The sequence below is a fragment of the Ursus americanus genome, chromosome 30 (assembly GCF_024610735.1).
Source record: "Ursus americanus isolate L20-20 chromosome 30, mUrsAme1.1.p, whole genome shotgun sequence".
Classification (NCBI taxonomy): domain Eukaryota; kingdom Metazoa; phylum Chordata; class Mammalia; order Carnivora; family Ursidae; genus Ursus; species Ursus americanus.
In genome coordinates this window covers 18576822-18602541 of record NC_142156.1, presented here as the reverse complement: position 1 = coordinate 18602541, position 25720 = coordinate 18576822, and the positions used below count along the sequence as shown (strand labels likewise).

General features: G+C 45.0%; 2 protein-coding genes across 2 annotated transcripts; both read left to right on the top strand.

Moving 5' to 3' along the window:
* Positions 1 to 373: 373 nt before the first annotated feature.
* VPS33A (VPS33A core subunit of CORVET and HOPS complexes) lies at positions 374 to 23123 on the top strand. The gene is made up of 13 exons (XM_045777759.2): positions 374 to 520; positions 2498 to 2563; positions 3015 to 3142; positions 4025 to 4211; positions 10272 to 10388; positions 11378 to 11552; positions 12350 to 12543; positions 13925 to 14051; positions 14932 to 14999; positions 15575 to 15712; positions 17424 to 17561; positions 19206 to 19374; positions 20137 to 23123. The coding sequence occupies exons 1-13, from the start codon at positions 419 to 421 to the stop codon at positions 20316 to 20318; spliced, it is 1791 nt and encodes a 596-aa protein (XP_045633715.1). The 5' UTR covers positions 374 to 418; the 3' UTR covers positions 20319 to 23123.
* A 2068-nt stretch (positions 23124 to 25191) lies between these two features.
* LOC148107451 (uncharacterized) lies at positions 25192 to 25669 on the top strand. The gene has a single exon (XM_087857564.1). The coding sequence runs from the start codon at positions 25373 to 25375 to the stop codon at positions 25667 to 25669; it is 297 nt and encodes a 98-aa protein (XP_087713690.1). The 5' UTR covers positions 25192 to 25372.
* Positions 25670 to 25720: the final 51 nt, after the last annotated feature.

Sequence of the window (25720 nt, the reverse complement as noted above, 5' to 3'; positions counted from 1 at the left end):
TTTACCAGGAAGAGCGAAACAGTGACGTCACATGACAGGCTCCCTCAGCCGCTGTCCTTTTTTGTAAATTTTAGCCTACGAACTAAGCAAGGAGAAGGGCTTTCTGATTGCTATAAAAGATTTCCATTAGTGGGTATGCTTGCTGCTAAGAAGAACGAGTAGGGTCCAGTCCCCGTCTCTCACGCAGTTCTCAGCGTCCAACGACTCCTGGACTGAGGCAGGGTCCGGATGGTGCCGGGGTACTTGGGGAGTGTCGGAACCCACGCGGTAGAATAAGCTGCGGGCGTTAGGGCCAGGAAAGATAGCAAGCCCATTACAGTTTCCGGGTTTGCGTGCTGTCAGTCGCCCTAGTCACGTGATGCTGCTGCCACGTGACCGCGTCCGGGTGCTCCCCCGGGAAAGAGAGCGGTGGGGCAAGATGGCGGCGCACCTGTCCTACGGACGAGTGAACCTGAACGTGCTGCGCGAGGCGGTGCGTCGCGAGCTGCGCGAGTTCCTGGACAAGTGCGCGGGAAGCAAGGTGAGGGATGGGAGGTGGCGACAGCGCTCTCCAGCCGCCAGTCCGGCCTGGCCTGTTCCGGTGCCTGACCGCCTGAGCTCCAGGTGTACGAGGTCCCTGGGGCTTCCGAGGAGGGGAACAGGCGGGACCAGTGAGGCTGGGAGAGGGACCTGCCCGTGGGTCCTGAGGCACGCAGTCCGGAGTCGGCGTGGCATAGCACTTGTTTCGTTGCTGCACAGTAAGCCACTGTGGTATCTCAGCCCCTCGTGAACCAGCTCTGTCAGGTGCCCTTCATGTCCAGAGGGGCAGGTCTGGTGCCCCTGAGATCAGGACGCATGGGGCGGGCCCGGCCCAAGGACGTAGATGGTCCAGTGTCCCTGCATTACAGTGATCATGCGTGTCGTTGCATATCGAACTATGGAAAGTCTCTGAAGCAACAACATCTTGCAACCTGCTGCTCACACGGATTATGAAAGAAGTTGGAGTTATTTGAGGCTTTACCGTGACCATTCTGGGGATTGTTTATCCTGTTAGACGTTTACTACCACCCAGCTCACAGCTGAGTAAGAAATTGTAGATCAGGGACTTGATAGGATTTCTTCTAAGTGGTGTCACCTTTCTCCTCTCCCCTTAGGATTTATCAGGCCCCTTAAGTAATTGGCAATACAGCTCCGAAAAGAAAAGGAAAACCTGGGGAATCTCAGGAATCAGTCTTAGGAAGAACAGAACCGCAAGAGATAGAGTAGGTACTAGCAGCCACTGAGCGAAAAAAAGGAGGCTAAGTCCTAGGTGCCCAGTTCAGGCTCAAGAAATGATACTGAAATCTGAATAAGGTCATGGATTGGATCAATGTCAGTATCCTGGATGTAATATTGTACTCTGGTTTTGCAAAATGTAACCATTGGGGAAAACTGGGCAGAGCATACAAAGCCTCTCTATTATTTCTTACAAATAAATGTTAATCTACACTTGTCTCAGTAAAAATTTCAGTTAAAAAAGAGAAGAAGGAGGCACCTGGGTGGCTCAGTCAGTTAAGCGTCTGACTCTTAATTTCGGCTCAGATCATGATCTCAGGGCTCCCACATGGAGCTTCTTAAGATTCTCTCTCTTCCTCTTCCTCTGCCCCTCCACCCACCTGGTGCATACCCTCTATTTAAAAGCGGGGGGAGAGGAAGAAATGACACTGGAGATTAGTAGTAGAAATGCTCTTAGTGGCCCAGAGCAATGATCCGTGGGTCACTGAGTACTAGGTTGGTCCCCCAATGCCATATGTAAGGTCCAAGGTCCCTGTGTGACCCTGGACGTGTTACTTAAACTTCCCAAAGCTTTTAAAACTTTTCTGTCAAAATAAGATTTGTAATACCTATATCCAAGGTTTTAATTTTATATAATTTGATTATGTGACATTTCCATATAAAATACTAGGTTGAGCTGTTGCCATTAGCAGTTTCCATCTGGTTCAATCTAATAATTAATACCAGATACACGACAAACTACAGTTCCTTCTTCCTGTCGAGGACAGTGATTAAGTCTTAACTTCCCCATGACAACAGTAGCATCACTGGGGCCCCTGCTTGGCTCAGTCTGTTAAGAGTCCAACTCTTGATTTTGGCTGAGGTCATGATTTCAGGGTCATGGGATCGGGCTCCGTGTTGGGCTCCGAGCTGGGCTCTGCACTCAGCAGGGAGTCTGCTTGAGCTTCTCTCCTCCCTCTCCCTGCACACATACTCTCTCTCTCTCTCTCTCAAATAAATAAATCTTTAAACAAAACAAAAGAAAACAAACAAAAAGCCAACAATAACATCACTTGTCCAGATGCTGGTTTTTCTTTAGATCTGTAAGATATGAATGTGGTTAGAGCCAATTAAAATTTTTGTTAATTCAGAGTTTGAAGGAAATGTTCCTACTATGTATGACTGCTATTTTCTGTAGGTGTTGTTGAAATTCCTGGTATTACCTGGTATTAAGCATAACAAGAGTGTTTCTCCCCTCCCACAGGCAATAGTTTGGGACGAGTACCTCACAGGACCATTTGGCCTGATTGCACAGTATTCACTACTGAAGGTAAATAAGCTATTTGGGTTTCATTTAGAGATTAATAATTCTAAACTGTAGCAATAATGGGATTTTACATTTTCTCCTGAGTAATTGGCTGGCAAAGCTCTTTGGTCTTTATATACACTGATACTAGTGCATGTTTAACATTCTTTATACAGTGGTCCATTGGCCAGTGATTTTATGCTGATCCTACTTCTAGGAAGTTACGAGTCTTGTATTTTGTGACCATTACCTGGTGTCCCTGACAGTTCCTCGTGTGAGGCTCATTTGAATTCAGGTGCGGTAGCAGTGACTTAATCCTGAAGCTTTGTCCTTTATACATCTGGCTTTGGGGAAACTAAATGTTGCTAATCAAGTAATAATGTTATTTGGCTGGGAGTGTTTATGATGTCTGAATCTGGATAGGATAGGTAAAGTTCAGGGGTTTTGTTAACCTTTGGTGTATGTGTTTTTCTAGGAACATGAAGTGGAAAAAATGTTCACACTTAAAGGAAGTCGTTTGCCAGCAGCTGATGTCAAGAATATTATTTTTTTTGTCAGACCCAGGCTAGAACTGATGGATATAATTGCTGAAAATGTGCTCAGGTATCTCTCAGAGTTTATGTTTGGTCCCAGAGAGGTTTGGTCCTTCTCATGGTTTTAATGTACGGAGCCTCTGTGCAGTTCCTCGTCTTGCCAGTGCATGGAAAGGTGGTCTTTAGAAAACAGGGCAGGTGCGAAAGAACATAAGACGGCAAATGGGAAACTCGTGAAGTTGTTCAAACAGGTGGAGAAAGGGGTCAACATATAACCCCATTTTCAGGACAGCTAAAATTGGGACCTATATCAATAGAAAGGACTCTGATTACAAAACCAAAACCTCTAATGGTTATTTTTCAATACACTCAATATAGCGTGCTTGAATTTCATAAGCAAAATAAGTATGAGCTGATGAAAGTTTAATACAGCATCCAGTCTTTAGAGGAAGTTCTCAGCCCCATCTGCACTCTGTGGTACAGTTGATTGAGGTGGCCTTTTAGATCTTAAAAGCATCTGGGCTATTGTGGGAAGTCCACTGTCAAGGAGACTAGACCTGGGAGTCAGGAGTGATCTTTCATTTTCCTGTAAGGCTGTGTCACTGCATTGGTTGGGTTAAAGAGTCATTTGTTTTCAGTAAGACACGGATATCCTGTTTCCATAAACCTGAGAGCTTTAAAGCCCCATAAACGGTTTAAGAGAAAGCTAGAAAATGCATCACGAAACACTGGCTGTGAATCAATGCCTCTTTCCTGTCAGGGAAAAAGAGAACAAAGAAGCAACTATGTAACAACTTGAATCTGGAAGTCAATATGTGTATGTTTATCCAACCAGCATTTATTTTGCACCTGCTGTGTGCCAGGCAGCGGGCCAGGCTCTGGGAATAAAATAAGTGAAATAGCCGACGACTCGTAGGGGCTTGTAAGCTAACAAATGTTACTTGATTTGCAGTGAAGACAGACGTGGTCCAACAAGAGATTTCCACATTTTGTTTGTGCCGCGACGTAGTCTACTGTGCGAACAACGGTTGAAGGATCTGGGTGTTCTGGGATCCTTTATTCATAGGGAGGAGTACAGCCTCGACCTCATTCCATTTGATGGGGATCTCTTATCCATGGAATCAGAGGGTGCATTCAAAGTAAGTTTGGCATTCTCCTTTTTAACGTCAGACTTTGGTTTTTGTCATATTTGCATTTGTGATTACCATGAAGCTGAGCCTCTTTCCATATGTTTATTGACATTTAAGATTTTTCTCTTCAGCGCATTTTCAGCTTGTTCATTTTTGTCACCCATTTTTTCTTTTTAAGGAATTCTTTACATATTCTGGACACGAATCACTGTGGGTTATAGAAGCAGCAAGTATATTCTCCCATCTGTGGTTGTCTTTTAATTATAATATATTTTATCATGTAAACATTTCCCATTACAAAGTGCTTTTTTTCTTTTTTTAGGAATAGCTTTATTGAGACATAATTCACGTGCCATAAAAGTGTGTGTTTACCGTTTAAAGTGTGCAGTTCACCAGTTTCCAGTGTATCCCCAGGGCTGTGCAGCCATCGCCACCGTCTCGTTGTGGAACGTTTTTATCATCCCAGAAAGAAACCCTCTGCCCATTAGCAGTCACTCCCACTGTGTCCCTCCCCAGCTACTGGCAGTCACTAGTCCATTGCCATCTGTATGGATTTCCTTTATTCTGGAGATTTCTTATCAACGAAATCATATAACATGTGGTCTCTTGTGTCTGGCGTCTTTCTTAGCCTCATGCTCTCAAGGGTCATCCACATTGGAGCAGATATCAGTCCTTCACTCCTTTTTATTGCCAAACAGTATCCGTCGTAATGATAACCTCCACTACAGATGATGAGTTTTCACCTGTCGGTGATCATGATGCTGTGAACATTCACACGAGGTTTTGCGTGTACACGTGTTTTCATTTCTCTTACATACACCTAGAAGTAGAATTGCTGGATCGAACGGTAAAACTCTGTGTTTAACATTTGGAGGAGCTTCCAGACTTCTCCCTAGTGACTGCACTGTTTTCTGCTCCCACCAGAGATAGATGAGGTTTCCAATCTTACATCCTCACCAACACATTATCATCTGTCTTTGAAGTTTGCCATGCCAGAGGGTGTGAAGCATTGTCTCATTATGGTTTTGATTTGCATTTCCATAGTGACTAATGATGTTGGCCACCTTCTCGTCTGCTTCTTAGCCATTTGTATGTCTTCCTTTAAAGAAATGTCTATTCCGATCCATGGTGCACTTTTTAAAGTGGGATAGTTTATCTTTTCATTAGAAGAGTTGTAAGAATTCTGGAATGTTCTGGATGCAAGTCCTTTATCAGATACACGATTTGCAAATATTTTCTCCCATTCTGTGAGTTTTTTTTCACTTGGTAAAAGTGGTATCTTCCAACACACACAAAATTTTTTTTTTCAACACAAGTTCAGTTTATCTGTTTTTCCCTCGTGTTGCTTTTGCTTTTGGCGTCCCATCTAAGAAATCATTGCCTAACCCAGAGTAATGGATTGTCCTTTATGTTTTCTTCAAAGAATTTTATGGTTTCAGTCTTACATTTAGGTCTTTGAGCTATTTTAAGTTCACTTTTATCTGATGGGAGGTGGGGATCCAGTTTCATTCTATTTGCATGTGGCTGTCCATTTGTTCCAGCACCGTTCGCTGGAAGGCGGTACTTTTCTCACTGAATTGTTTTGGTGCCCTTGTTGAAAATCAGTTGTCCATAACATAAGTGCTTATTTCTGATGTCCCAGTACTATTCCATTAATCAATATGCCTGTGTTTATGCCAGTACCATACTCTCTCGATTACTGTGGCTTTGTAGTAAGCTTTAAATATATCACTTTTATTCTTTTAGTTTGTGCTTTTTGAGTATTACTAAATCCTCCACCCTGAAGACATAGGAAATCTTATAGTTTCCTTCGAAAGTCTTGGAAGTTTTGCTTTTTATGGAAAAAAAAAAAAGGTCAGGTCTTTAGTGTAGCTTGAATTGTGCATTTGTGTGAAGTGTGTGGTGTGAGGTTGAGGTTCATTTAATTTTTTCCAGATGGGTAGCCAGTTGTTGCAGCTCTGGTTTTCTCCGCTGCTTATTTTCCACTTAGTTTATAGCAAATGTGCACGCCTTTGTTCTCCAGAGCTGAGAGTTTTCTTGCAAATGTGATTTTATGTATTTGTTTTATTTACCATCTTCATTTCGAAGAACACTCTCTCTCATAAGAATAGTACTTTAGGGGCGCCTGGGTGGCTCAGTCGTTAAGCATCTGCCTTCGGCTCAGGGCATGATCTCGGTGTTCTGGGATCGAGCCCCACATCAGGCTCCTCTGCTGGGAGCCTGCTTCTTCCTCTCCCACTCCCCCTGCTTGTGTTCCCTCTCTCGCTGGCTGTCTCTGTCTCTGTCAAATAAATAAAGAAAATCTTTAAAAAAAATAGTACTTTAATAAAATGACTTGAAAGTGTTTTGAAGACATTATCCTGTACAATGATAAATTCTTTGAGTAAGAAAGGTACAGAGTGAAAAGTAAGCCTCCCAGTGCTCAAGCTGCCAATTCCCTGTCAGAAGCAATCACTATTACTAATTCTTTTTTTTTTTTTTCCAGAGATGCTTCACGTAGTTACAGCTCATAGTATATATAAAATACCCTCTCCACTTTTATACAAATGATGGCATATACTATGTGACTTTGGTATCTTTATTCTCTTAATAATATATATCAAGGTCATTTTCTACCATATATGAAAGTGCTTCTGTATTTTTTTTGGAGCTACTATAATTTATCAAACCAGTCCACTTCTGAAGGCCATATCAGCGTTTCTCATCTTGTGCTGTCAGAGGCAGCAGATAACCCTGTACATAGGTCACTGTGCATGTGGGCCCCGTAAACGTAGACTGTTCTTTATTCTCCTTTGACATTTGTCTTTGGACTTTGCTTATGGTAGTTTTTGCCATGCGTGTTTTTCAGTGCACTCACATCTGTCCATATTTCCTTCCTTGATTCATGGGTTTGTGATGCTGCTGGTCTGGAGACTAGAACTTTCGAGAACCTCTGGTGTTGTGCAAAAAAATTCTTTGAAACTTTCTCTTCCCCAATATGCTGTTAACAGTGATCACTTCCTTTAAAGAGTTAACTTGAGGCGATAGATCTCAGTGGCACCACTGACTAATTTGAGTAACCAAGAGAACCTCTTGGCTCTTTTTCCACCATGTTCCCTACTGGTTTGCTTATACGCTGAATTTCATCCAAAGGTGGTATATACGCCCCCCCCCCCCAACATTTTAAATGAAAAAATTCAGACATACAGAAAAGTTGAGAGTTTGACAAGGAACACCCTTATACCCATCACATAGGTTCTGGAATTACCATTTTGCTATATCTGTTTCATCATGTATCTGTAATGGTTTACCCAGCTGTCATTAATTCACATCTCTGTAATTAATGCGAATTGGTAGCAGCTGAGGAAAACTTGTCCCAGCATGACAGACCCTGTCCAGAGGAGAGATCTCCTGTTTGTTTTTCCGATGATTTGCAAAAAACGGATAGAATTATTTTCTGCTGGGAATTTCAAGCTCTTGGTTTTGTATGTTTTCTTCAGATTCTGTTTAGAAATCAAAGATTTGGCCTGGATGGTAAGGCTGAGAATTCCACCTAGTGCGAAATTCAGCCCCAATTTCTGATGGAGTTGATGTAATTTTATATATTTATGTGATTTTAAACAATGAGCATAAATTTAGTGATTTTTGGCATCAGAAGGCACATGTAGGTCTTTCTGTGCTTTGGGGATGTGATTAGGATCTTTTCCATCATTGGTTTGTATAAAATGTGGGAATCAGAATTCACCCATTGAATGCTCAGTAACAGTGTTTAATTGTACACATAAAAATCAGTGTATATAAGCCTGTCTCCTTTATAGAAACTGTAGGCTGTTCTATGGTGTGGGCATGTGGGATTTAGAGGTCAAAAAGTATGTGCATTTAAATGTTAACAGTATTAGCATTTGTCCCTCCCAAAATGTCCTCCTGGCTTAAAATGCCACAAGTGCACAACAGAGTTGAGATATTAATGCAAATAATCACCCCACCGACACTTATATTAAACAATTCAAGGTTAATATCTGTTTTTACCTTTTAAATCTTTTTTAAGGATAGCCTTATAAAAGGAATGTCTGGGGCGCCTGGGTGGTTCCTTCGGTTGAGCATCCAACTCTTGATTTCAGCCCAGGTCATGATCTCAGGCTCTTGAGATCAAGTCCCCTAGGCCCCGTGCTCAGGGGGGAGTCTGCTGAACATTCTCTCCCTTTGCCCCCCCCCCACCATGGTTGCTCACTTGCTCTCTCTGAAATAAAAATAAGTAAATCTTAAAAAAAGAAAAAAAGGAATGTCTGTAGGAATACAGCTTTTTAAATTAAAAATAATATGAATGCTGGGGCACCTGGCTGGCTCAGTCTGTAGAGTGTGCAACTCTTAACCTTGGGGTTGTGGGTTTGAGTCCCATGTCCGGTTTAGAGATTACTTAAAAATAAAATCTTAAAGGAGCACCTGGGTGGCTCAGTCGGTTAAGCATCTGCTTCTGCTCAGGTTATGATCTTGGGGTCCTGGGATCAAGCCCCGCATCAGGTTTCCTGCTCAGTGGGGAGTCTGCTTCTCCCTCTCCCCCCGTCACTCAGGCCCTCTCTCTCTCCGGCAGTGGTTCCAGTGGTGACCAAACACTCCTCACAGTGTCTTTGGGGGCCGGCCCTCCTTCCTCCCCTGGGCAGAGTGCCCGAGTGCTCCACTCTGTCTTCCCTAATCCCTCTGGTATCCTATCCCTCCTGGCTTTGGAGACTAGACATGTTGGGCGGGTGGGTGAAGGGCACGTGTCTGGTGCAATGTACCATTTTGACTTATTATTTCTTTTTAGAGAGGGAGGGAGAGGGGGAGAGAGAATCTTTTTTTTTTTTTTTTAAAGATTTTATTTATTTGACAGAGATAGAGACAGCCAGCGAGAGAGGGAACACAAGCAGGGGGAGTGGGAGAGGAAGAAGCAGGCTCATAGCAGAAGAGCCTGATGTGGGGCTCGAACCCAGATCGCCGGGATCACGCCCTGAGCTGAAGGCAGACGCTTAACCGCTGTGCCACCCAGGCGCCCCGGGGAGAGAGAATCTTAAGCAGGTTCCACGCCCAGCACAGAGCCTGATGTGGGGCTCGATCTCACAACCCTGAGATCATGACCTGGGCCAAAATCCACAGTCGGACACTTAACCGACTGAGCCACCCAGGCACCTCATGTACCATTTAACTTATGAGCAGATGATGATTGTGAAAAATATCCAAACAACTCCAAATAATAGAAGCTAACATTTATCAAGCACTTACTGTATGTTTCAAATGCTGGGATTTAATGTTTTATATGCATTTTCTTCATTGACTCCTTACACCACGTGGAATGTACTCCCTTCTGCAGATGAGTAAATTGAGGCACGCAGAGGTTATCTAACTGGCCTAGGGAGCAGCTGGGAAGTGGCACAGAGGGGCTCAGATCAAGGTGACGTGAGTCAGTGTCAGAACTGAGCATTTCCCCCTCGCTTCCCAACTGGCTTTGTGTGTATTTTGTTGGCCTTGAGGAAATATACCTTATATATTTTATAAAGTAAAATGTATTTTCTGAAAATGAGATCATACTCTAAAGATTGTTCCACTACCCCTTTTCACTCCTCAAGATGTTTCAACCTTTGTTTGTTGTCAGCATATATGAAAATCTCACGTTTGTCAAAACTGCTAAGTATTCCGTTGTGTGGTCCTCTGGCACTTTGGGGGTCAAAGAATGTGTGCCTTTGTGGGTATTAGCATGTGGCCCTCCCAGAATGCCCTCCCAAAGTCTGCACTCCCCGTAGGGAGTAGGAGAACCCATTCTCATTGTCCATCTTTGTTAATCAGTTTACTTGAGAGTCGATAAAGAAGAAGAATTGGTGTGCTTGGTGAACACTTTCCTTCCAGAAGGCTCTACCAGTTGCTTCCACAGCTGTGTCCCAGTAGCACAGCTCTTGGCCTTGTGTTCTCGGCTGCCAAATAGCAGCTTGACGAAACGTTCTTGCATCCCCAGCTTTCCAGGCAAAGTGGGAAAAAAGGGGAAAGGTCCAGGGCCAAACAGAGGCATCCAGCACCCAGTGACTGGGGCTGAACAGTAACCACCCTTTCTCCCCGCAGGAGTGCTACCTGGAGAGTGACCAGACGAGCCTCTACCACGCAGCCAAGGGGCTGATGACCCTGCAGGCTCTGTACGGCACAATCCCCCAGATCTTTGGGAAAGGAGAGTGCGCCAGGGTAAGAAATGGTACATGTTTTTGTGGTGAAGGCAGGGGTGCCCTGGTACCCAAAAGGGAAGCAATGGGAAGCTACTTACCAACAACAGTCAGTCCTATTTATGTGTGAATTCACCTGCTTGCTGAACTGGGCTTGTAACCCCAGAAGTGATATTCACGGTGTTCTGCAGACATGTCACGAGTGGCAGGAAATTTGAGCCGCCCACTGTGCACGTTCCCAGCTGACGTGCAGTGAAGCAATGCTCTGCCTTCTTGTTTCGGCTCCCAGGCTGTAAACAGGTGTCCTTTTTTGCCACTATGTAGTGCCATGTACTACTTAACACCACATTTTTTGCATTTTTTGTGCTTTCTGTTGGTGATTTCACTGTTTCACAGGGCCCCAAGGGTGGTCCTGACGCACTGCCCGTGTTCCCGAGCTCGGGAAGGTTTTGATGGGCCTGACCGAGAGAATCCGTGTTGGCTCAGCCTCCCTGAGGCGTGCGTGACGGTGCTGTTGGCTAGGAGTTCATCGTTGGTGAATCAGCAAGCCATACAAAATAAAGTATCTTTAAATAGAAACACACATAAAACAAGGTCACACATTAGTTGATAAAAACATTGTAACCAAAAAAAAAGACCCCCCAAAAACAAAAAAACGTTGTAACCAGAGGCTTGCAGGAACCTAACCCCATATCTCCCCTTGGAGCAGAGGCTCAGTGCTCACTGGCTCATTGCTCGTGGTGACCTCACAGGAGTCCCACGAATAACGAGAACAGACTGCATGTGAGTTCGCGCCTCACTGAGTAGTGGCTGGTGTCGGTGCACGTGCGTGTGTGGGAGGGGGTGGCCAACAGCAGACACTTTTCTCTAACTGCTTATTTCTGATCAATCTCACTCTTCCACAGTTTCTCTCCTTTTTAAAATTTTTTGATGGTCTTTCTGTTTTTAGCGGCATTTTAAAATCTGCTACTTCCCAGAAAGGTCCCACCTGACCCAATGTTTTGTTTCCAGCAAGTGGCCAATATGATGATCAGGATGAAGAGAGAGTTTACTGGAAGCCAGAATTCAGTATTTCCTGTGTTTGATAATCTCTTGTTGCTCGATCGAAACGTGGACTTATTAACGCCTCTTGCCACTCAGCTTACGTATGAAGGACTCATTGATGAAATTTATGGCATTCAGAACAGTAAGTAAAGTGACATCTGTGTTTCCTGAAAGGTTATCGGATAAAAGTATCCAAAAGGTCTTTTTTTTTTTTTTTTTTAGGAGATGCTTTCTCTGTGTGTAAATCAGAGGATATTTGAGAAAGTACAATACTGACTTTTGGCTTTCAGACACCAGATTAAACAGAGTCCAAGCAAAAACTGCTGTTGTCGTTCCCACGAAAGCTGGCCAGATGCTTAGTGTGCAGGACTGTGCTTGTCCCCGTGAGGAGCGGCCCTGGGTTAGATATAGGTGGCACTGTAGTTTGGAGAATGTGGGCCCTCGTGGCTGGCAGTTCGGGAAGGCTGGTTGGAGAGGGGGCATTTGCACTGGGTTTGGTGAGGGGTAGGTGTGGAGGGCCACGGCGAGGGGCAGGCCACATCCGAACGAAACACAGGGATGCTGCCGTTGAGATCCCAGTGGGGCGTATCCAGGGAGGGGCCAACACTCAAGGTTGGGGACACCACATGGGAGACTGGAGAGGCCTGCTAGTGTTTCGGTGTGACAGATCATTAGGTCTGGTTTGGTTTTGGCCCACACCATGCTTATTTCTGTCAGCATTTGAAACGGTAGAAATGTTTAATAAAAGTCCTGATGTGTGTCTTTATAATCAAAGTGTAGTTTGACCGTGGAAAAATCAAACCTCAGTACTGTATGGCGTTGTTTCCCAGAGAGGGCTTACTTCTCTCCTGAGTTGGAAAATCCTGTTTTGTGCCGGACCCTTGATCCGTTCTTCCAGTAAATGCACACAGGTGCTTGCTCCCTTCCGCTGTCATCCAGGTTATGTGAAATTACCTCCGGAGAAATTTGCACCGAAGAAACAGGGCGATGGTGGGAAGGATCTCCCCACGGAAGCAAAGAAGCTTCAGCTGAATTCTGCAGAGGAGCTCTATGCTGAGATCCGAGACAAGAACTTCAACGCGGTGGGCTCCGTGCTTAGCAAGAAAGCCAAGGTGATCTCCGCAGCGTTTGAGGTGAGGCGCTTTGGCCGTCTTGCCGCCGCTGTGGGTCACAGGCTAGACTGCGCCCCCCCAGGAGAGGAGAGCCTCTGGGCTTCGGTTCAGGTGCACGTTTCTCTCCTAAGCAACTGGGGGTCCCCAGGGTTTCTTTTAGAACTTGTCCCCAGACCCGTGACAGAAGGTGTTAAGTTTGCTCCTTTTTTGCAGGGTGGAGGGAGCAGTGTGGGCTGTTTACAGGCTTTCGTCAGAAATATTTGTTTTACCTTTTTTTTTTTTTCTCATTATTTCCTATCTCACTCAAGAGGAAGCCGGCTGTACTATAAATAAAAGATCCTCTAGAATAGAACTTGTGGTTTGGGGCGAAAGCTCTAAGTTTAGGCGGCGTGCCGGTGGCGGCGGAGCCCCGCCGATGCCGTAGGTGACAGTGAGAGAGGCGCTTCATTATCGCCTCCTGCCTCCTCTTGCCCGGCCGCTCGTTTACTCTTGGGGAAGCTCATTTTGGAAACAGCGAAATTCAGTAAGATGATAAATTCTGAGTATTTAGACTTTGGAAACATAAACTGGGAGGATTTTGGAAACTAATGTTTCACCGAGTATGTATTTCTAGATTTCATCTTTCTGAGGGATTATATTCATTCATTGATTTTCACATTTCTGAAGTTACATTTCGGTTACTTGACTAAATTTTGCAAATAAAAATTCCCACCACTGGGCAAGGTTCGCTTTGTTCGTGGAATCTCAAGACTGAGATTCAGCAGTAAGAATACAATTTTTTTTAATTATAGAGGACACTTTGCTGTTTACATTCCCCTCTTAACATAACAGTTTTCGTTTTTTATTCAGAAATGTTTGTGGGAAACCTAATAGTGCCCCCACAAATACTCAGAAGCCCCCACATACCAATCACGGTAAGAGCCCGGGCATAGGAGGAGAAAACCTCACGCGTTTGCTCTCTGAACAGCTACTAACGCGGTAATCAGGCACCATGGACTCATCTCTGTTTTTCTTGTAATGTCAGAGCTGGGTTTGGCCTGATCTGTTTGTATTCCGTTCTTTTTTTCACATTGATATAAATTATACATCCTGTGAGCAGCACACAGAACAGAGCACTTAAAAATAAAATATCTTCGGGGCACGAGGGTGGATCAGTCAGTTGAACATCTGCCTTCGGCTCAGATCCTGGTCCTGGGGTCCTGGGATCAAGCCCCGCACTGGGCTTCCTGCTCAGTGGGGGTCTGCTTCTCCCTCTCCCTCTGCCCCTCACCCCACTCATGCAAGTGCTGTCTCTCTCTCTCTCAAATAAATAAATAAAATCTTGAAAACAGAATAATTCTAAAAAAATTAATAAATAAAATATATCTCCTGCTTGATGGGTCTGCCGTTTTCTCATTTTCAGGAAAGGCACAACGCTAAGACGGTCGGGGAGATCAAGCAGTTTGTTTCCCAGCTGCCCCACATGCAAGCAGCAAGAGGCTCACTTGCAAACCACACCTCGATTGCTGAGTTAATCAAAGACGTTACCAGTGAGTATCCTTTGGAGTGATGATTTTCATCGGGGCTGACTTACATACACACTGTCTGACACCAGGGTCACGGACAGCGTGATCCCTCCTTGGGAAAGGCAGCTCTATTTGAACATTGTATGTCATTCTCAGTGTTAAGTAAGTGTAGGCATGTTCATAGTTAAATTTGTTTCATTTGTGGTTAACTCATTTTTTCTTATTATTGATTTAATCCCAAGACAAAATATTTGGAATAGTGGTAAGAAAAAAAAAACTCTTCTGTAAGTTTGCCACCATAATGAGGCTCTTTTCTCGTCTAGTTTTTTTCCCTCTTGTTAAGGGTAATTTAATCAGAGCAATGTGATGTGTCTGCTTCTGTTTTTCCCCTTGAAAACTTCCTGCAGAATTGGTAGGGAGATCATACGCTGAGTATTTTAAAAGCGCTCAGAGATGTATATTAAACCAGAGACGAGTTTATTCGTAAGACGTGGGTGCTGGGTATTAGGAAGTCTACTTTGAATCTGAAGTAAAACATGGTGTTGGAAAATCAGTTCTTTGTTTTCCTGTTAATCGAAAGCAGTTAAAACTGGGTTGAATTCGATGATGATAGTGAAGTGCTGGGGAGACGGGCCTTCCCTGGTACTGAGGCAAAATTCTCGGGGTCTGTATTGAGTCCTAAGACAGCAAAGGAGTCAGCTACAACTCAGTGTAATTTAGGAGCACAAGGTTACAGGGATTTCCACGTTTTAGATTGTTTTCAGTTGACAGTTTGAACCTTTGGCTTGCTTGTTTTTTTTGTGTGTCTTGTTTCTTAATTATCTTCTGTGATAGAAAAGCACACTGCTCAAATAAATCAACATTTATTTAATTTCTAAGTTGAAATTTGCTAATTACATTTTAGCTTCTGAAGACTTCTTTGATAAACTAACAGTGGAGCAGGAGTTTATGTCTGGAATAGACACTGATAAGGTATGTGAACAATAAAACTAACAAAGCATTGGTGATTTATCAAATGTCAGATTATAGCTAGAAAAGCAGCTGTGTTGATTCCCATGCCTTGCCGATTCAATTTTAAGAGCAAGTGCAGAATGTGGAAGTCTAGATTTCTCCAAGTCACGGGTAGTTAGCATTGCTCTGTGCGAGGGGCTTCCCAGCCCCTGAAATCAACCATCTTTAAGGCCTGTCGTAGTTAAATGATGATATTTGCTTTCTGTGGAACTGCTCATGTAATTCCTGTAAATATCCACCTCTATTAATACATTTAAAATTATTCAATTTCTGGAAATTCCTGTTTTCTAGAAAATCTCCTGTTTTCCAAGAAAGTTCCTATTACTTTGCGGTCAATAAATTGCTTCTATTATTGAGACAGACACAGTCACAGATGCCCTAGACATTCAAGGGTCTCTCAGAAGGCTGTCTGCTGTGTTCAGACAGGCAGCTGCATGCCCAAGTGTATCCTCCACTTTGAAAAATAATCGTAAATACAAGTTCATTAGGTCCCCAAAACGGATGCTGGGATACATACCTATACATTTTGTCTCTAGGTCAACAGTTACATTGAAGACTGTATTGCCCAAAAGCACCCGCTGATCAAGGTGTTAAGATTGGTTTGCCTCCAGTCCGTGTGCAATAGTGGACTCAAACAAAAAGTTCTGGATTATTACAAAAGAGAAATTCTCCAGGTCAGTAGATTTCACATTACTAATTTACCAAGGGAGGAAATACCTTTTTAAAAAAATACTGCTTAAAGCTCCTATTGTGGTATATTGTTTCACCTGTCTTTTAAAATTTTTTAACACCCAGAGGGGGTTGTCCTGGGTATGGATCACTGTGTACTGTGTTTGCATAATAATAACCTCTAATGTTCATTGAGCATTTACTATGTACCAGGCTCTAGTGAAAGAGCTTTATTGTATTCCTTTGTTTAATCCTCACTACAGCCCTGTGAGTTAGATACTGTTATCGTCCCCATTTTATGGATAAAAAAACTGAGACACAGGGTCGTTTTGTAGTTTGCCCATGGTCACCCGGCTAATGAGTGGCAGAGCCAGTGCCCAAACTCAGGGAACCGGGGTCTGGTGCCCTTGCTTTTAACTGGATTGCATTTGATGGAGGAAGGGACGTTTTTGCAGATTTTCTGATGATAATCCCTTAGCAGATGTATTTAAATTAAGCCTGTTTTACTTCATGATTAGGAAAAGGCCACCATTATTTAAAAAATTCTCCCCTCCGTTTGAAAATGTCTCAGGTAGTATTTATTTGCTATCACCAGCCATAGTTTAGTACATTATTATTAAAACTAAATGCTCAAATTTTTTTTATATTGTTTTGTCTTTTAAAAAATTAAGCAGATAACACATGCATTCTCAACATATAAGATTCAAAGAAGGCGATCCGGAGCAACATGTGGTCCTTCCTGCACCTCACCCACACCCCCATCTCCCTCCCCAAATAGGACCCATAGCAACAGTTTGGTTTCTGTGCTTCCAGACTCCCTTGTTTGCACTTACAGACAAAGAATATTCACACTCGCAGACTCTGGGGTGACACTGGCTGGATCCATGTCCCAGCTCTGTTACTAAGTACCTGCGCGACCTTGGGCAAGTTACTTAAACTTCTCTGTAAAACGGGGATAGTGATACCACCTAGCAGATCGGGTTGTAATAAAGAGACTGAGTTCATGCACGCGTGACACGCTTACAACAGAACGCTGCCCCCCCCACTTACGTAAGTGCCGGCTGTTACTGTTATTATTTACTGTTTTTTTTTAAACAGAAATAAAATCCTACTGTACATAGTATTCTATTATTATATTTTTTGTCCTTAAGAATATATCCAGGGGCACCTGGGTGGCACAGTCGGTTAAGCATCCAACTCTTGGTTTCAACTCAGGTCATGATCTCAGAGTCGTGAGATCGAGCCCCATGTGGGGCTCCATGCTCAGCAGGGAGTCTGCTTGAGATTATCTCTCTGTCTGTCCCTCCCCCTGCTCGGGCATGCACTCTCTCTAATAAATAAATTAATTTTAAAAAAAGAATATATCCAGATCTTTCTTATCAGGATGTATAGATCTGCCTCATTTTTTAAGATATCTAATTATAGCCCATATAAAATATTTATTAACTTATTTGATGCTCACTTAAGTTGGGTCCATAAATTCTGACTTTAGAACAAACTTTAAATCCCTCTTTGAAGCAGCAAGCTGGATGAATTGTAACGGGCAAGCAGGTCTCATCCTCGGCGCTGCCCCTGTGTCTGTAGACAGGCATTCCGTGGACTTGGGTCACGTGCCCCAGAGCACAAACTAAATGCATTTGTTGGAAGTGCTCTTATTAGAAATTGGCAGAAACTCTTTTCCTGATCTGGGATCAATCCAAATGGCTTGTCTTGCAGACGTACGGCTATGAGCACATATTGACCTTGTACAACCTAGAGAAGGCTGGCCTGCTGAAGCCGCAGACGGGGGGCAGAAACAATTACCCAACAATCCGGAAAACGCTGCGCCTCTGGATGGATGATGTGAACGAACAGGTGAGACACACCCTCCACTTCAACTCAGTTTACCTCCTGGTTAATGGTTTATAGTGGCCACATAGGCTACTTATTTATACATCCACCTTGCCCTTTCTAGAACAGTTTTCTAATGTTTTTGAGAAAGTAATGCATTCACATTTTATATCTGCCAGAGTCCCAGCTGAGAACAAAGGGTGCTCTGACACTGGGGAGTTAGAGGAGAGTTTCTTAAGATGTGGGCAGGGTGGCAACCGGTGAAAGGCATGCAGTGGGGATTCCTTACCAGCCTGGGCCCGAAGGCAAGGAGAGGGAACTGCTGCAGAAAACTGTTCCAGAACCTGGAGAGAAGAGCTGTGTGGGGAAACCATCTGACAAGACGAGGGATGAGAGGCCTCTGGTCTAGAGACACAGCCAGCCTCCAGCGGTGTCACAGAAGCAAGCCAGGGCCGTAAACCCCTGACCCCAGGTTCTGCCCACCCTCCAGGTTCCATCTGGTGCCTCCCATTGGCCAAACCCAAATAGGGCGTGGAAGCGCATTGGCATAGAGCCTACAGGTTCACCTCCTGGACACAGAGCGGGGCGGGGCAGAAGGATCTGGAAAATGTCCAGCACATGTGGTAAAAATGTCAGCCATACAAAAGTAAGGCAAACAGTGGAAAGTTAGGTTCCCTCCACATTTCACCCTGCTTTTCTCTCAGAAGAAACCACTGTAACCAGTTTTTTAATCTATCCTTCCAGGAAGATTCTATGTATCTACAGACATTTTAACATAAAAGATGCATATGTTATACCATTGGCCTCCAAAGTAGAGTGCTCTTCGCTTTACATTTATTGTTGATTCCAATTTTTCTAAATTTCTCTTTGTTATTTTCTTTTTTGGACTTTCATAAGAACTTTATCAGGCTGCCTCCTGCAACAAAAGCTAATAATTAAAAAGTCTCCTCCACCAGTGGCAAAATCAGATTATCTTTCCCCCGGGGAGGGGAGAGTATAGATACTTTTAATTTCTGTGTCGTACAGTGTAAACAATATATTAGTTCCACTCTCTTCCCTGTTCTGACCTGCCTCTCCCCACCCACGCCAGCCACCACTTAAACACTGTATCTTGGAGATTCTTCTGTGATCTACCTCATTCTTTTTTGTAAGTTTTTTTTTTAATTGCTGCATAGTGGTTTTGCAGATAAACCTTAATTTATGATTTAATAGGTTTCTCTTGATAGAAATTCAGGTTGTTTCCAGTCTTTTATTAGTACACACGGAGCTGCAGTTAATACATCTGGGCTTTGGGCTATTCTGGTGGACGAGCCCCTCTGTGGGCTAAATGCCTGAAAGTGGAATGACTGGGTTCAAGGGAAATGCACGTTGTTACCCAGCTAGAGAGTGCCGGGTTTCCCTCCAAGAAGTTTCTTGCCGAAGCAAATAACAGCATTTCGTGGTCAGTACCTAGAGATGCTTTGAGTGGCTTTTTCAAGATCTGAGTTGAAAGTGAACCTCGGCCAGCTGAGAAGCAGGCCGAGCTGGGGTGGATTGGAGCAGGACGTTGCGGAGTTTGTGTTTCTGCCTTCAAAACCAGATCACATAATTTTAGATTGCCCAAAAGGCCGCTGTTCAGTGGCTCTGTCTCTGTATCTGCAGACTTTTCTCCCTTTGATTATTTAACAGAATCCCACGGACATATCGTATGTGTACAGTGGTTATGCCCCTCTCAGCGTGCGACTGGCGCAGCTGCTCTCGCGGCCTGGCTGGCGCAGTATCGAGGAAGTTCTCCGCATACTCCCAGGGCCCCACTTTGAAGAACGGCAGCCGTTGCCTACGGGACTGCAAAAGAAACGTAAGTCTGTGGCCGGCATCTATAGGGAATGCCGTCCTGCTCGTGTGGCTCTCGTGGACTATGCGGTTGCTTTGTAGAGTACGTTTGTAAGGTACGCGGGACTCAGAGTCCGGCACACCTCTGTTGTTAGTTGCTAACGTGTAGTGTAAGCACTAGAACCCATCATTCCCTCGGGAGTAGCAGCTTTCAGCCTCTGAGGCGAGGATCTCAGTAATTAGAAAAGGCGTTAAGACCAAAAGTCATGTTCCTGAGGTTCAGAGAACTGTCTGTACCAAGTCACACTTAACTTTGTTTTTCTTATATACGATGCTTTTTTTTTTTTCAAAGATTGATTTATTTCAGAGAAAGAGGGAGAGTGAGCAGGGGGAGGGGCAGAGGGGGAGAGAGAGACTCAGGGCTCGATCCCAGGACCCTGAGCTCATGACCTGAACCGAAGGCAGACACTTCACTGATTGAGCCACAATGATGCAGGTTTTTTAAAAGATTTATTTATTTATTTTTAGAGAGAGAGCGAGAGTGCGCATGCGAGAGCAAGTGGGGGGGGGCAGAGGGAGAGAATCTACAGGCAGACTCCTGCTGAGCACGGAGCCCAGCGCTGGGGCTGGATCCCACGACCCATGAGATCGTGACCTGAGCCGAAACCAAGAGCTGGATGCTCAACCGAAGGAGCCCCCAGGTGCCCCCGTGATGCAGTTTTTTAAGACATGGGAAGAGAATGAGCCATAATAAATAATTCTTAATTCTGAAATGTTTCCATTTTAGGTCAACCAGGAGAAAACCGAGTCACACTGATATTTTTCCTCGGGGGTGTAACCTTCGCTGAAATTGCTGCCCTGCGATTTCTCTCCCAGCTGGAAGATGGGGGTACAGAATATGTCATTGCCACCACGAAGCTCATGAATGGGGCCAGCTGGATAGAGTCTCTAATGGAAAAACCTTTCTAGGGTGATCAAAGTTGACTTGAGTGAACTGCAAAATAAACTGCTCCTTTGGAGAAGCTGCCAAGAGGAAGTGAAAGCCCACCGAAGACAAGGCTACAGAATTTCCTTCGGGGGTCAGCTTCCTCAATGACACCGTGTTCTCCTTCTGCTTCTCTTTTGTGTTTCTAATGTCTTGAAGAAAAAAGAATAGAAGAGAATCCCACCTGGCTAACAGAAAGACCAGTTGTTAATGCTCTGAGCTCAGGGTCTTCCTCAGAGACCCCTAGAAACATATTAAGGGTGGTGGGGTTAGCTAATAGACAGCTGCACAAACGAGGTCAGTTCTTAAAACAGGAAGGCAGAGACTGATGGGTAAAAATGAGCCCCGAATACACAGTGCTTTCTTGAAGGCACATCCTGCCTCGGGCAGTGGCTAGGTGTTGGGGCACAGCTGCTGCCGCCACTGAGTGGAGATTTCTTTTTCCTGCAGAGTGCGGCACATGCCGTCTGGTGTCCTCAGCCTCTGTGTTAGGTGATCACCGTGGCGAGTGTGGATTCCTTCTGCTTTCGATTCCTCTGCTTCATTAAGCAAGCGGGGTGGAGGGACTTCTTCCTCCAAATCAAAGTTCATCATCTGTCCGACCCGCTAAATTTCTGTGGGTCTCATACTTATCAAGGGCTTTTTACATGGAGGAACGTGAGGATTGGGGAGCAGCTTCCTGAGAATGTTCTTAGACGTTATTCAAAGACACTTTCTGAGCACACGTGTTGTTCGCTCCACGACGTTTCCGTGGTAGCTGCCGCCACCGAGGTGTCGGTTTTCTTCCCCACCCACCGTGGGCCCCAGCACCAGCTGGTCCCCGGTGAGCAGCGGTGACTCTCACTTCCTCAGCATTTGGCGACACCACCCCCCACCCCCTGGTAACTGTCGCACGTACTTCTCCACACTCAGCCTCTTGCAGTTGTTTTGCTGGGAAACCACAGCTCTGTTTCATGGTCTGTTTTGCTTGGAAACATGCAGCTTGTCGATGTTCTTGGAGTCGAGCAGTCGCAGCTGCTCCTGCAGGAGACGGTTAGCCTGTGGGGCAGAGGGGCAGGGTGTTGGTCAAGAGGCTGGAAACTTGTGTGTGTTCCCTGCCCCCCTCCTGCTCCATCCCAGAGTCTGGAAGTTAAATCCAAGAAGGGGACCAAATGGATGGCTTCATAGCCCTTGCCCACGTCTCCCCTTTGTTGGGGGATCAAGGTCAGCATCCCTCCTCGGGAGGTGTGGCTTCTGTTGTTTATCAGTAACCACACGTTTTATTCTCATTTTGTTTTATTAGTGAAAATTCTGGTAGCACATTGCATGCTATGAGTAAAAGAGAAATTCTACAATCAAAAAAAGATCTCTTTAAGAATGAGCAGGAGAAGAGGTCATATTTAAAAGATCTCCTTCTCATGCATTCAATTTGGCCTTGACGTTCAGTATTTGGAAGACAGTTTTTAAAAAAACTATGCCTGTTTTAGAAAATCCTTTTTCAAATACTTGTTATCCCAGGGAGATTAGTTTATACCTTCCAGCCGCAGCTGTTGTCAGCCTCAGCCGCCTTAGAGAATGAAATCCACCTTGTCCCTCAATGTTTTTGGCTCATGGGATTCAGTTCAAGTCTGGTCAGGTCTCCTTGGCTGGGGTTTTTGTCCTATGAACAGATACTCGGTTGTGTCTCATGTGTCTGCATTCACTCGTGACTCTATACTTGCTTGCTCAGAGCATAGTTAGGTCAGCTCCTAAAACGCATTTAGCAGAAGACTTAAAAACATCAATTGCTTCATTTGTATGCAAGTAGAAAGTGGTGGATAATTATATATTATACACCTTTGTGTGAGTTCACTTAATACTTGAAGCAGACTTTGTCTCAAAGGAGTATGCCCTTACTGAGAAAGGGTATGTGAATGGTACATTTATTCCTAGAGAGGGCCGATTGTTTACATCATGTCTGGACTTTTGTCTAGTTAGCTAGACAGTTCTGCCACACCAGCAACTCCATAAAAAAGAAGTCTACGTAGATAAAGAAGTCTACATAGGCACTGTTCTGGGTCTTACTATACGCTTTTGGATTTTAGCCAACAGAGAAGTATTTGAATTGTAGTTTAACTGTAGAGCATGAGAATACAGGCATACCGACACAGATTGTGGCTTTGGTTCCAGAGCACCCCGGTAAAAGTGAGTGTTGCAATAAAGCCAGTCAGATGCATGTTTTGGTTTCCCAGTGCATATAAAAATTATGTTTACGCTATCCTGTAGTCTCTTAAATGTGCAATAGTGTTTTGTGTAAAAAAAAAAAAAGTATGTTCCTTAATTAAAGAATATGGCTAAGAAATGCTAACCATCATCTGAGCTTTCAGTGAATTATAATCACTGATCACAGACCACGGTAACGCATATAATAATGAAAAGTTTGAGCTAAGAGAATTACCAAACTGCGACAGATACAGAGTAGGCAAATGCTGTTGAAGAAACAGCGCCGACAGACTTGTTCAGTACAGGGTTGCCACAGACCTTCAATTTGTAAAAACCGCAGTATCTGCAAAGCACAGTAAGATGAGGTGTGTCTGTAATGGTTAAAAGGAGGAATATTAAAAATAGCACATTTAATTCTTGAAGAGCACTGGGAAGGGATTGGCCACTCTAGCTCTGCCCTCACTAGAAATGGATGACAATTAACCGTGACATGTTGGTCTGTCTCTTGTTCTCAGTTGTACGTTAAAGATGGGCCTGTCAAAAGGAGGAAGTGTTTGTATTCAGCAGAAATTCAAGAAGAAATACTCTTTAAAAAAAAAAAAAACAAATGAACTGAATGTCTAAAGCAGATAGGGAGAGGGACTGTGGTCAAGATGGCAGGGCGTAGAAATGCAACATCACGTAGAGTGAATCATGGAGACCCTGAATTGTGCTCTAAAGCCAGATGTATTACACACAGTCACAGGCTTAATGACCTGCTACAGAAAATAGAGGATGCCTTTTCGTCAGCCAGTGATCTAAGAAAAAGGCAATAATGTAAACTTTCTCAGTTGCTCTTATTTCTGAATGAACACCTGTGAGTTTTAAGTCACATGTTTCTTAGCTTCGGTTACTGCGTGGTGACCAGAGCCTGCAGAGGCTGGAATACCCAGCTGCCCTGAGACGTCCATTTGAAGGGCGTGGGAGTGAAAGCCGACAGAACTGAGCCTACTTTAATAGCCTCTCTTCTACATCTCTTGCTCTGGGGTGGGGTGAGGGCATAAATCTTAGCCATACTTTCTTTCCTATGACTAGGCAGGACACAGAACCCTTCAGATGACCAATTCTCTGGGGGAGCAATTACTACTCACTGGCTTCCTGAGCAGCTTGATAATGTTCTGCTTCTGTTTTCAGCAGGGCTGAGGCCGGGGCAATGATTTGATAATAACAGACCCTGATTAAATTAAGGAGCCATTTGCTTCTGGATGATGATGTTGATAAAAAAGGGTTGATGTCCACACTCCCTGCTATTTTAAAGGTCAAAAAAAGAAAACAGTCTTTAATCACAAACTACAACAAAAAGCAAAATAATCAGAAGCAGCATAAAGTTCGTGCTTTTTCTTCATTGTTACATCTGGGAAAGGGTCTGTTCTTTATTTGCTGAAATCCTAACTGGCTCATTTTGCATCACGCTTGGGAGTTGAAACTGGAAGTGGGCTCACTGGGAAGGTGACTATACAGTGCGTCTCTAAACTGCTAAACTCTGCCAGGTAGAATGAAGCACTCAGGAGCTCTTGGTTCTCTAAGCTCCTGTTTCTCACGTATGTGTATGCATGCTCACACTTATATGTTTTTTTCAGATAACAGCCCTGGCTGTAGTTGGACAGTCATAAGTGAAAGTCGTTTGTATAGTGGTTCTTCTAGTCTGAGACTCAGAGTAGGATGGTGCTTCTCTCAATGTGAGCTTGTTAGAGAAGGATTTGGACTGTATCCCACCCGCAGTGTTGAGAAAAGCAGGACAAGAAGGGGCATGAAAAATCCCCTAGTGTACCACTTGCTCAGCCCATCTGAGTCAGGAGCTTTGCAGGCATCTCAGAGCTGGTGGGCTGTGGTGGGGAAAGGGCGGAGGGCAGGCAGGGTTGCCAGTGCCCCGCCTGGCCTGGGACGGGCTGTGTGCAGCTCCCTGATTGCTCAGGGACCACGTGGAGACTGTGATTGGTTCTAGACCACACCTAGTTGGTGAGCGCAGCTGCTGGCTGAATATCCCACAGCTCTGCCGAGATCACTGGAGCGCGCACACACCTATCTTCAGACACCGGACCAGGAGGGGAACCATCAGCTGCTGCACTGGAGGAGCCGTGGAAACTTTGCTGAGTGAGTGAAGTGGGGAGAGAACGAAGCTAGTGGCTGGCCCTGAGGGAAGTTGCTGGGCAGGACAGCAATGGAGATAAAGAGCTGGTTTGTGATTGTTGCCATGTGTTTCCATCAGGGGTGGAAGATAGGACTGGAGCAGGTGCACAAGAGCACAATGGGGAAGGAGATAAGCCCAGAATCAAATTGATGCCCACCTCTTGGCACTCCTGCAATACTGGCTGCCCACAAGGGCGAGCGTGCTGGACCATAAAGCAAACATTTTCAAACTCTGCATGTGGTCAAGCCTTGGGGTCCAGGGAATTACAAAGGGGCTTCAGTGAGGACCTGCTGTCTTCTCCCACACGAATGGGTCTCTCTCCTCTTCCCTTCCCAGGCAGCACCGACAGCTGGGGCTGCAGCTTGAGTGATGGGAAAAGAAAGCCTTACTCCACCAGGCCATTAGCAGCACTCACAGCATTAAAAATGCAGGAGGTGGATGGGAGGAGACAGGGCCAGGGATGAAGACTAATGCAGCAGCCGAGGCTGAGAACAGACAGGCTTCTCTCTCCTCAGAACCCAGATCCAGATTAGGAGCCAAAGAATGAGGGGAACTTTTGGTTGAAAAGACTTCTATGGTGTAAATGCAAAGAGGGCCTCCCGCTGGTTGGTAGGGAGAAAATCAGCACTTTGGGCATCCTCAGCCTTAGGACAGCGTTTTACTCTTTTGAGGGTCAGGGCCTAGCCTATGCTCCTGAGTCCACATCGCCTACAACACTGCCTGGCTCAGCAGCGCTGGCTCGGTGGCCAGTGGGAGGGGTGGGCTTGCGGCGGGGACCGTCCTCTCTGCGCGCTCAGGGACTCCCGAGTGCCCCTGCCCTGCAGGTCCTCGGGCCTCCTGCGCACGGCGATGCCGGCCTCGTCCACCATCCACGTGCTGCAGCTGCTGCGAGAGCTGTTGGCGTTCGTACTCCTCAGCTACACGGTGCTCATCGGGGCGCTGCTGCTGGCCGGCTGGACCACCTACTTCCTGGTGCTGAAGTGACAGCGCCCAAGCCCCGCCCCCCGCCGCGCCCGCCTCGTGCCCGCCCCCAGC

Bases quoted from the DNA above. Each gene is read 5' to 3' on its own strand.
- LOC148107451 (XM_087857564.1), top strand. From the start codon at position 25,373: ATGCTCCTGAGTCCACATCGCCTACAACACTGCCTGGCTCAGCAGCGC.
- VPS33A (XM_045777759.2), top strand. From the start codon at position 419: ATGGCGGCGCACCTGTCCTACGGACGAGTGAACCTGAACGTGCTGCGC. The intron at 2,564-3,014 runs GTAAATAAGCTA...GTGTTTTTCTAG, and splicing joins CACAGTATTCACTACTGAAG to GAACATGAAGTGGAAAAAAT. The intron at 10,389-11,377 runs GTAAGAAATGGT...TTTTGTTTCCAG, and splicing joins GGAAAGGAGAGTGCGCCAGG to CAAGTGGCCAATATGATGAT.